Here is a 12098-nt window from a genome sequence, read left to right on the forward strand (position 1 = left end):
TCTGGCAATAAGTGAATGTATACACAAAATGTGGTCTTACCTATAAAGTGCCATGAATGCTCCATTCTGTAATTTTTGAAAACGAGCTATGGAATATTAGCAAGCTATTAAAAGGAATCACATACATGTTGTAATATGGATAAGCCTAGTAAACGGGTATGCCAGGAAAAAGGATCCATCATAAAAGACCGCATATTATATGATTCCATCTCTAAGAAGAGGGCCAAACAGGCAAAGCTACAGAGGTAGGAAGACCGGTGGATGCCTAGGCCTGCGGGGGTCCCACCACCACTGGAGTGATAAACAAAAGCTAGGCACTTCTCCTTGTGGTGACAAAAATATTCTTAAAGCAGTTGTAGTGATGACTACACATATCTAAAGACTATACTGAAAACTTAGTGATTCCAAAGCTCTTCTAATGAATGAATTCTAAGAGGCATGAATCATATCTCAGTAAGTGTTAAAAAACTGAAATGGACAGCATTTGGAATTTGCCAAACAGTTGCTGCTTTTGCTGACTTTTGAAAATAAAAATTCGCAAGAATGTTACTCATTCTGCCGCTGGAGAAGTATCTCTAACAAAAAAGTCTATGTCACTGTTGGTCTAGAAATGAGTTTGTATAGCCCAGTAAATATGGAGAAGAAAAGGTATATTTAGGGGTCACTGCTTTTTGTTAAAAACAAAAGTGAGTGATAACTAGTAATGCGAAGGGATGCAGCTCATCAAAGGAGAGGCCTTTTTGCTGTTTGTTGCCAGATCCCATCAGGACAGCTGCAGGGCAGACGATTTCCTCTCCTCCAGCACCCCTCTGCCTGACAACAGATAACCATTTCTCTCCTGAATGAAGAAAAGCTTGGCAACTTTATTTCTAGTTTCTCCTCAACAAAACCAACTAGTGTCTTAAGCCTAGATGGATGTCAGGAGATGTGAAGAAAGACAGTATCTAGAGAATCCACATTTATGTGTGTTTTTAAACAATTCAGACTGAGACCAGCCTACACTAAACAGTTTAACCAGGGAGATCGCTTCCCACCATCCACGCTCTGTGTTTACAGAACAGACTGCCACAGTTTGATGCCTTTCCCCGTCTTTCTTCTAATACAGTGCTTCTGTGTCCCCAGCCCACACTCCGAGATGAGTGTGCAGCTATAAACAAGAATCTCATTTTTCCATGTCAACAATTTCTATTGATAACCTCATGTTTTATGCATTCATTCCCAGTTGACTGTGTGTATCCTCATGTATGATATTTAAGCCACGTGTGATATGCAGAAGAAAAAATAGAATGTGGTTTTAAACGCTGAGAGAAACTGTTTCTGTAACAGATCTGGACCTCTAGTTTCACATTTTCCTTTAAATTTATTTAAAGTTAGAGAATTTCAAAATTCAGTAAAATTACATCTCTTTTTTTTTCCTGACTCTAAATTCCCAGGCTCGTATATAATGCATGTAGAAATTGGCAATTCTGAGAAAAAGCACTATGTCTCCATTTAAAACGCTATAAATTAGGAATGGGAAGGAAAGCCTATCCACTGACGATCAATCCAACAAATTTAGCTCTCATAAAGGCTAAATCACATCTCCAAGGCTTGATGATAAATCTTTAGTATCTGCCGGTTGTACAAGATCGGTAGTGAACCATCTGGCTCATTCTGCTTTTATCAATCTAAATAATGTGAGTCCAAGTTTTTGATATTTTCACAGCTCAGAAGCAATGAAACTACTGCCAAGCAGACTGCACCATAACCTGATTTTGGGAGAAGGGGGTCATTTTTGTTTTCTATAGCAAATCAAAGGTTAAATGCAGAAGTGGGGGCAACCTGGGTGTGGTAGCATAGGCCTGTAATACCATCACTTAAGAGGCAGAGGAGGCAGGTGGAGCTCTGAGAGTTCAAGGCCAGCCTGGTCTACATCCTGAGTTCCAGGACAGCCAGAGTTACAAAGTAAGACCCTGTCTCAAAAAAAGAAGAAGAAGAGGAAGAGATAGGGGAGCAGGAGGACAAGGAAGAGGAGGAGAAGGTGGTGGAGGATGAGAGAGGAGGAAAAAGAGGAAGAGGAAGAAGAAGAAGGAAGAACTTTAGTTTGCCCGGGTCATATAATGGTAAAAGCCATTTGCTGCACAATCCTGGATTCTGAGTTCAATCCTGGGAGCCAATATAAAGCAGGACTGACTCTACAGAGTTTTCCTCTGGTCTCCATGGCACCTGCACACACCTGCATGCAGGCACACACACAAACACATGCACACATAATTTTTTAAAACATTATTTCACTGAGTTGAAAAATTATGGGCTCCAATCCTTAAGTATAGCATTTACTATACTCTACCCCACTGCCTAATTTTCCACCCCCAGCCTCTTTTCTCTTTCAAATTTGTTGAAGCAGAAAGTTCACTTTAGAAGAACACACTGGACGAAAGACCTTGCAGACTGGGAGAAGTCCAAACAGAAGCCTAGCATGATCACCATCAGGGGCTCCGTCCAGCACCTGATGGAAACAGATGCAGAGACCCACAGCCAAGCATTAGGTGGAAATCAGAGAATCCTGCTGAAGAAGGGGAGGAAAGACTATAGGAGCAAGATGTGTCATGGACACTACAAGAAAAACCACCAAGTCAACTAACCTGGACTCAAGGAGACTCACTGAGACTGATCGGGCCATCGGGGAGCCTGCAAGGGTCTGACCTAGGCCCTCTGCATATATGTTACAGTTATGTAGCTTGGAGTTCTTGTGGAAGTCCTAACAGAGGGAGTGGAGGCTACTTCTGATAATTTCGCCTGCTCTGGGGGCCCTTTTCATCCTACTGGGTTGCCTTGTCTAGCCTTAATTTGAAAGGAGGTGCCTAGTCTTATTGCAATCTGATATGCCGTGTTCAGTTGATAGCCCTAGGAGGCCTGCCCTTTTCTGAAGAGAAATGGAGGAGGAGGGGAGAGGAAAAACTGCAGTTTTCTGGTTGCCCCACTTTGTCTACCCCATGCTTCTCCTAATCTCAAGAAGTCTAAAGTCAGGTGGGTCTGCAGCTCCTAGCTGCTTCTCCCCACACCACACCCCAAAACAGTGGGCCTTAAGCTGTAAAGCAAACTGCATTTATAACTTGAAATTAAAAGTGAACCATGGTTATAACCTTGAGAGACCTTTATAAATCAGTTCCCCTTCTACTTCTCTTCCCCCTCAGACACCCTCAAGGGCTTCTGAAAGGAATGGTTTACTGCAGAACAACGGGTTTCCAGGCTGCAGCCATGGCAAGATCACCTGAAGTCTTGCTACGGCGCAGCCTGCCAGGCCCAGGACAGGTTCACTCAGAAGGCCTAGAAGAGCGCTCAGAATCTGAACAAGTAACAAACTCCCAAGGGAGGCTGATGCTGCGGGTCAGTGACTCACAAGTAAACCCAGGAGCCTCCGCGCACAGCAGCTAGGGAAAGACAAGGGACACTGCAGCTCCACTGTCCCTCGCCTCTGGCTGTTGTGCGTCGATGATTTTTATCAGAGGTGGTTCGGCGCCATAAATGGTGTCATGGTTTGAGTGTGAGATGTTCTCAAAGGCTCACATGTTAGAACATATCCAGCCAATGATACTGTTTGGGAAGGTCGTAAAAACCTTGGACATGGGGCCCAGCTGACAAATTCAGGCCACCAGAAACAGGCCTTTGAGGAATGATAGCCAGGCCTTGCTTCTGGTCCAACACTGGAGGAGGCCTCACCACAGACTCCTCCATGCCACGACCACCACAACCGACTGAAACCGTGAACTAAAATAAATTCCTCCTTCCTCACATTGCTTATGTTGGGAAATCTGTCAGAGTTTGAACAGTCCGGTCACTTCAGTTATTTCCCTTCTCTGCTGGCCCCACAAGAAACTCAGAGTAAAGGAATCAAGAAAAGGAGAGTGAAATTGTGGGTACAAATCTGAAGGTCATTTAGCTAGTCAGCCTGGTGAGATCCCACTTCTCATCGGGAGAGCAAATACATCAGTGCTGTATTTGCACTGTCTCTCTGAAACTGCCCAGGGAAGAGGGGACTCAGACAGCCTTGGGGGTGGGTCCTGCTTTACTTTCTTCATGCCCTCCTATGGCAAGCTGTTTTCTGTTGCAACTACCTGAGATGAGACAAAGTCTTATTTTGGCTCACGGTTTCGGAGCTGCCGATCCGTGACTGCGTTGGCCCGTGGGAACCTAGCACATCAAGGAAGGGCACAGAGTACAGGCGGTTCTTTCACAGCACGTGTGGATATGAAAGAGAAAGAGCGCATGCTTGCCAAGCCCTTTGGAGAATACGCCTTCCCCAGTGGGCTGCCCCAAAGCATCCCCATAAGGCTCCAACTCTTAGCGTTTCCTCTCCCTTTCAATAGCGCCAAGCCAAGGATGAATGAGAAACATTTCACCTACTGCCTCTGACGGCCATTCCAGATCCAATAGCCCCATTAACCTTCAATGTTCCCATATAAAACTGAGATAAACAACACAAGCTATCAGTAGTGCCACAGAGTGGATTAGCTTTCATTTATATGTGCATAACTGGCACAGTTAAGGTTTGCTTTCGTTATGAATAACTATGACATTTTCTCTTCTCCCAGACGAATAGCCAACACATTAAGTAGTACTCTACCTACCTGGTAAAATAAGTTCAGTCATTAACTTGAGCAAAAATGATCAAGTAGCTCTCATACAGGAAATGTATTATATGGTCCAAATAGTGAAATTATGGTCTATAAAGAACATGTTTAATATATTTCTGTGATCTAGAAATACTGAACTTTGTACACATTTATATTTGAGAAAAAAATACCTCCCAAACTGGTTAAAACCAGTTGAAAGGGAAATTGAGACACTTTTTTAATAACAATACATTCTGTATGGATAAAGTCTCAAATAAAAAAAATAGAAACACTGGCAAGAAAGTATGCCAATATCTTGGATTGATAAAAGTCAAGACATATTTTAGATCATTCTAAAGACCACAAGCCCACTTCCTGAGAGCCATTATTTTATTCATGTGAGTAAAAAGCAAGGAAGAGATCTGGTGAGGGATCCCACTCCCGTTAACAAAGATGTGTTAGCAATCAGAGAGGCAGACAGCGCACTATTCAGACGCCCCGCCCCAGACACGCATGGGCAGTTTTCTCTGCTACCACCTGACCCCATCTTCCTCAGGTCTCAGCTTCTAAAGTAGAAGGTGAACAGGTGAGCGCCGTACACACTGAACTTTCCCAGTTCTATCTTTCAAATGTCCTTGCTCCTCACCCCCACCCCGAGTTTCCTCTTTCGCATTAAGAGTAACAGAGCCATAAACCTGTAGGAGCTGGGTTCAGGTCTGGCGGAAATTGGGTCAAACCCCTAAGTAAGCCATGAAGAGCCAAAGCTGTAAAGTCTGAGCACTGAGCTCAAAGCCAAGCTCCCCCAGGAGGGGTGGACACAGAGGCCTTCCTGCCCCATAGGACACATTTTTCCTCTCTACACCCCAGACCGCCATGCTTCTTAAAAGCAACTCAGATTCTACGTAGCTTCAGCACTTTCCAATACTATGGCCACTAACCGCTCCCGACAGTGAAGACAAAGTTACCAGGGGCAGGTGTCTGCGACAGGGAAGGAAGGCTCAAGCCTCCAAAATGCAGAACTGAAGAGAAAAGAGGTTACGCTGCCCAGGAAAGAGGGCCTATTAACCCCGATCCAGAAAGCCAGATGCTCAGAACTGCGCTTCCGAAATCTGACCGGGGCAGTTTTTTCTTTCCGCTTCCACGGAGGTTCTTGTGAAATCACAGTGCCCCCAACGTGTTCACTGAAATGAAATTCTAACTTTTGAAAACCCGAGCTCTGTCTGGGGGGAACAATGCTACTTTATCAGTTTACGCCACTGCCAAACACCCTTTGTGGGTGTGGTTTTGAGGTTTTCTTGATTTTCGTCCCAAACTGACCTGCTGTCTCGACCTGTGGCTTCTGTGAGTGAGGACCTTTGAGGTAACCGCTGAAGCCGCCAGTCTGGCAGATCTTTTAGCCCGGTCCGTTTCCAGCACTTGGATGGAGTCTCTCCACCTGAACGGAATCTGGGCCTGCAGATCACCACCGTAGACTCTGCTCAGTTACCACCTCAGAGGCAACCTCCGCACGACCTCTTCTGGCCACGGAAGTCAAGGAATTTTCATCCTTTCTTAGCCAAGGCACAAGAGCCAGCATCGGTCCTGGGATCTGAGTGAGTGCCGGCCAAACTCTGGCACTCAGGAGCCCGGATGAGAGAGCAGCGAGGTCACACCTCACTGAAAGCTCTGTTTTCTTGGGTTCCCACCGCTTCCTCACTCAGCCACAACCCAAAAAGGAAAAAAAAAAGTTCTGCCTTGAGACATAGGGCGCCAGTTCCACAGGTCACAGAAGGCCACACGCTGCCACCTACGGACAGCACCCACTCCTCCCGCACTCCCGCTGCGTCCGCGCGGTGCGCAGGTGCTGCCAAGGAGCAGACCAGCCCGGGGCAGATTGGAGTCACCTGAGCCAACTAACGAAACAGACCCCTGGACAGACTATCTCAAAGTGACTGGAAAGGGGGCTAAAGCCAGGTGGGACAGGATTCTCAGTCATCAGCCGTATCAGAGAGAGGACCGTCCAGGGGGGAGTATACACATCACAGACACACATCTCTACTCAGCCCCGTCGGCGTGGGGGCGCGGGGACAGGTACGCGGTGTCCGGCTTGGGGTCCCTGCCGCGCCCGCGTCGCTGCAGGCAGCCGGGAGCGCAGGAGGAAGCGGGCGCTCGCAGCTGCCGCGCGGAGGGATGCTCGCTGGCCACCCACCTGGGGAGCCTCGGGGACCGTGGGGGTCAGCTGTGCCCCGCCCGGCACCCTCTTCCCCGGGGCCCAACTTTGCCGGGCCGGCGCCGCCCTTCCTTACCCAAATACTGCCGCAGGTCGAGCAGGAAGCGAGGGGGTCCCCCGCTGAGCTGGTAGAAGAGGGAGCCCAGGCAGAAGACTAGCAGGGTCGCCATGCAGAAGCCGTAGTCCCGGAGGGAGAAGCGCAGGAAAGGCAGCGTCGGCATCCGCCGCTTGCAGCTGCCGGGGCACGGAGGGGCGCCCCCCACCGGGGCCCCATGGGGCCAGGGATCCGCGCCGCCGCCGGGATGCTGCTGCTGCTGCTGCTGCTTCTTCTTCATCGCCGGCTCCGCCACCCCGCACAGCCCGCCCGGGCCAGGAAGAGGTCACCCATCCGCCGCCAGCCGGAGCGCCTGGCCGGCCGTCTGCACATGGGGAGGGACGCGCCGAGGGCGGCCGGGTGGGGGCAGGGAGGGCTGGAGTCGCCGGGCTCAGGGCACCCTCCTCATCTCGGTCCCCTCCGCAGCCGCCGCGGCCCCGAAGGGCCCGAGGCGTCCCGGGCCCCGGCGCGGGGGAGGCGCTCGCGGCCCGCGCTCGGCCCGGTGTCCCGCTAGGAGCCCTGCGCCCCAGCTCCCGCCGCGCCCCGGGCTCGCCCGCGGCTCGCTTCCAGCGCCAGCGTGGACCCCCCGGGCTTTGTGTGGGTCGCGGGCGGCGTGCTCGGTCCCGGCTCAGGCTCGGCTAGCTCAAGGCAGGAGGCTCGAGAGGCGGACACCACCCTCTCGCTCCACCTCCTTGACAGGGGCTTCCCTCCACTCCTCCCCTCCCGCTCCTCTCTAGACGGCCGGTCTCCTCCCTCTCCACCTCCGGGCTCCACGCTGGGCTCGGTGTCACGTTACGGGCGGGGGGGCGCTGGGGGAGCGCGAGGATCAGCAACAAGGAAGAAAGTTTCTGGGTGTGTGGGTTTTTTTTATTTTTTTCTTTCTCCATTCTCTACAATCTAGTCTCGGTTCCTGCGCCACCAGCGACCTCTTGGGGCCCGCTGACTTCCCTCCTGTAAACAGTAGCGTGCTGGAGGATTTGCCTACGTTTGTCTTTTCATTTGGAGAACTTGGCATATCCCAAGTGACCGGCCTACTAGAGGCCGATAAAGGGTCCTGAAATACAGGTTCAAAACCTACCCGGGATAGTAAACGGGCTAGTGGTAGGAGTCATAATTAAACCTGCCGGGCAGGGCCAAGCCTAGCGCCTACACGGCCCCCGGCTGAGGGTGCCGTTTCTCTGGCTCTCCTGGTCCTACAATCACTCCACTTAAAAAAGGAGGTCCTTCTAAGCAGGTGAGAAAGGGGGAAGCGCCTGCTGTCAAGTGCCTGTTTCTCTGATATCTCTCTTCCCATCGCTGGGAAGTTTCTAGACCTGAAAGAGCCCTCAGAGCTTCCCAGACACTGACGTGCTAACAGAGCCGGTGACACTTCACAGAGCTGCTCTATCGGTTTGATTTTGATTAGTGGCCAGATACAGAAGTGATATGGCCTGAGAAGTTACATCGTGTGTCCAGTGTCCTACATTGCTTTTCTGTTGCTGCAATAAACGTCACGACCCAAAATAACGTGGAGAGAAAGGGATTTGTTTGGCGGGCCCATTACAGTGCATTATGGAGGGAGGCCGAGGCAGGAGGAACCTAGAGGCAGGAACTGAGGCAGAAACCACGGAGGACCGCTGCTTACCGGCCGCCGGGCTGCTTACCGGCCGCTGGGCCCTCCGTCAACTCCCTCTTACACAGTTTCAGCGCCTCCTGCTTAGCGGTGGTTCCGCCTGCTGTGGCCTGACCCTCCTACATCAGTTAGCAATCAAAAACCTGCTCTCCAGACATTCGCACAGGCCAGTCTGGTGGAGGCAGTATCTCAACAATGGCTTCCTTTCCCAAGGTGTGTCAAAATGGTAAAACTGGCACTCAGTGGCATAAGCTGCTACACTCTGAGCACACCTGGTGTGTTAGCCACTGCAAGGCAGCATCTGCCAGGTAGGGCTTTCTTCATGGTTTGCCTGGGATTAGAGAACAGCCCATTCAGCTCATGTTTCTGATGCCTCCTCTCTGGATCCCAGGTCATTCTAAATATTCCAGTAATGAGGTGGGGGTGGGGAGGGGAGGAACAAGAACTTCATAACTCCAGGAATGGGCTCCTTAAAACCTGTAAACCTTGTGCAACCAGAGAATATTCCATGGAAAATTAGGGGAGCAAGAACTGCCAGTAAAAGGACAGTTTATGTGCTGGTTCCTTTTTAACGTCAGCATGTCACAACCTGGAATCGCATGGTAGAACATCAATCAAAGGATTGCCTGGACTGGATTAGCCTATGGGAACGTCCCTGGGGGCTGCCCGCTATTATTTAATATGGGCGGGCCCAGCCCACTGTGATCAGCACCTTTCTCTGGGCAGTCAGTTCTGAATGGCGTGAAAGAGCTACCTGAGCATGAGCCAGCCAGCAACATTCTCCCCGGGGCCCGCAGCACTTGGTTGGCCCTGAAGTGAGGTCAGGAGTAACGCATTATGGAATAGCAAACAGGCCTGTCTTGTAGTTCCTGCCTTGAGTTTCCTCACTGAGGAAATGTGAATTCTCCATGAGGTTGCTTTGAGTCAGGTTATTGTCAGAGCAACAGGAATGAAAACGGTGAATTTGTCTTACCCATGACCCGTATATGAACTTCTGAACATAGGTGAACACAGAACAAACCACAAGCCAGAGGGTTTGTGAGGTGGGCAGCACAACACATAGCTATGCCGTCTGAGTCACGCCTGCACGTGCACAGATCGTCCGTGTCTTACATTGTCCTGGCCGCTGTCTAGGCTGGGAGAGCTGTTTGGGATATCAAGAAGAAAAGAGCCTCTTTGTTTGTCACAGGAACTCCCAACTAGAGCATGAATGGTCTGCTTCCCATTCACTCCATGAGTGGGAGATTTATCTGGATTAACGTGCACACGTCAGAAATGTGACTGTCCCTTTCAGAATTAAGCCCATCAGTCAGTGCTCATTAGTGTGAGTTACTTTAATGAGTAGCCCAGAATAGACTCCCAATTAATAATTTCTGCATTGATAAAGAAGGGAGCAGAGCTTGGTCCTGTGCTCTGAACATTCATTGTGTGTCAGACCCTCTGTATTTGTGATTCCTGGTCTCTGGAGGCAGCTTTCAGCGTTCTGTGGGAAAGGCCCACTTGCTGCTCTGGGGAATCAGATTAGGAAAGAGAAAATAAGTATCTATAGAAGTTAAAAAACAAAACAAACAACAAAAACAAAAACCACAAACAGCAGTGGGGCCCAGCGGAGTCCTTGTCTAGCATTCACACACAATGTTCTGAACACAATGTCCAGTATAGAAGGGGTAAAGCCAGACAGAGAGAGTTTCAGTGGAGAGCTACGAGATAGCTCCATCAAGAAAGAGCCTGCCTTGCAAGCAGGAGGACCTCAGTTCAATCCCCAGAACCAGCATAATCTCACTGTTGGGGAGGTGGAGACAGGGAGATCTCTGGGGCCCGCTGGCAGCCAGCTCAGACTCCTTGGCAAGTTCTAGACCAACTAGAGACCTTAGCAAAGCAAAAAAGAAAGAAACACACAAAGGTAAACAGCACCTGAAGAACAACACAGAAGCTGTCTTCTGGCCTCCACATCCATGTACACACACATAGCCACACATCTGTGCACACATATGAACACACACACAAAAAGCAATGGCAAAAGAATGAGGAACAAACTATAAGAATTGTGCACTGAGCAGAACAGATCTGATTTCTTAACATACCCATGATCTGCTTCCTGACTGTGGATGCAGTGTGACCAGCCAGCCACCTCAGGTGCCCACTGCCACTCTTTCCCCACCAAACTGGACTGTCAAAGTGTCAGCCCAGATAAATCTGTCCTTCCTGAGTCAGTGCTAGTGAGTGTGTTTCAGAGCAATGAGTGAAGTAACGCATAGATATTCTCCAACACCGTTATTTAGTCTTCTCAGCCGCTTCCCTCTCCAGTGGCTTTTCCTGTTTCCCACCTGAGTTGCTCACACCTGCCCTCGGCCTCATTGGCCCTCTTCCTCATTGGCCCTCTTCTACCATGGTGACAAACTGCACCTCCAAAGTCTCCTTGCAACTGTTAGTCATGGCATCTTGTATGGTGTCCCTCCTGGCTTCACTCCAGAGGTTCCTCAGTCTTTTTAAGAACCCTCAACTCGCTTGTCTTTTACTCACAGGAATCTCTGCTTCCTTCTTTCTTCAGGTTTAAATCCTGATCAAGGATCCAAGATCCAAGATCCCTTCTGACCCTTGCTTTCTCTTCTCTCTTTCATATTCTATGCTAAAATGTTTGCCTGCAGAAAACTAGCCTTGGTTAAACACAACAGTAAACTGAAATGGACTACAGAAAAGCATAAAAACTCCCTGGTTTCTCTTTAAATTCCCACAGACTTCAAATGGATGAATGAATGAATGAATGAATGAATGAATGAACGAACCAACCCCTCACCAGCTCCCTGTAGCTTCAGCCAGTCTTCAGATGACGCATGTGAATCCACAGCACTCTGCTGGGAACGAGGGTCAGCTCTTAGCAGGCTCCCTGAGCTCTGTCTCTGCATGACCGCAGGGCTGTGCTCAGACCCCTTTCTGTTGTTCCTCTGAAAATAGAGCCTCTTCAGGAAAGATTTGGTCAAAGACGCCCAAGTCGAAAAGTGGCCAGTCAGAATACAGCCCGATGACACAGGAGCTAACACAAGGCGATGACGTCACGGCACACTGTCCTTGGCAGACATTGGTCTCACACCGTGACTTAGCTCCTGTAGGAGTGGATTGTTGTACAAGAATGAATCTGAGGCCTGAACGATCCTCGTGTGATCTTTCCGGCTTGGTGCCTGATGCTGTGCGGTGCTTCAGTCAAGAAGGGCCTGAACCAATGGTTCTACCTAATCCTGGGCTTTCTCTAAAACAGCAAACTAAATAAATCTCTTTTGTTTATAAACTCTCCAATATGTTCCTATAGTATCAGAAAACAAACTAATTCAATAAGAACTTAGCAGAATTCTTGATTCTATTCATTTAAGTGAATGCTGCAAAGGAAACGATGTCCGCACTGGCAAGGTAGACTTAGATATTTGGGAAGTAAGCCACATGGAAGAACTGTCCTTAAGTGCTGGCATGACCTCCCGTCCCATGCCAGTGTCTGTCATAGCATAGACACCGCAGCTCTAGTTGCTACAATGCGGTGTTGGCTTCCTGGCTCTAAGATAGATTCCAGAGCAGTTATTTTTCTTCTAGAACAAA

General features: G+C 49.3%; 1 protein-coding gene across 3 annotated transcripts in view; it reads right to left on the reverse strand.

Moving 5' to 3' along the window:
• Window positions 1–7633, reverse strand: part of Ust (uronyl 2-sulfotransferase) — a 336745-nt gene extending 329112 nt beyond the window's left edge. Inside the window, exon 1 of one of the 3 annotated variants that reach the window (XM_060373474.1) lies at window positions 6881–7633. In XM_060373474.1, coding sequence (XP_060229457.1) covers window positions 6881–7139 — 259 coding nt within the window. In that variant the 5' untranslated portion in view covers window positions 7140–7633. The remainder of the gene's footprint in view (window positions 1–6880) is intronic. The other 2 variants (XM_021646693.2, XM_060373475.1) reach the window with 2 other exon arrangements.
• Between the last annotated feature and the right edge of the window lie 4465 nt (window positions 7634–12098).

Source organism: Meriones unguiculatus, chromosome 20, assembly GCF_030254825.1.
Source record: "Meriones unguiculatus strain TT.TT164.6M chromosome 20, Bangor_MerUng_6.1, whole genome shotgun sequence".
NCBI lineage: Eukaryota > Metazoa > Chordata > Mammalia > Rodentia > Muridae > Meriones > Meriones unguiculatus.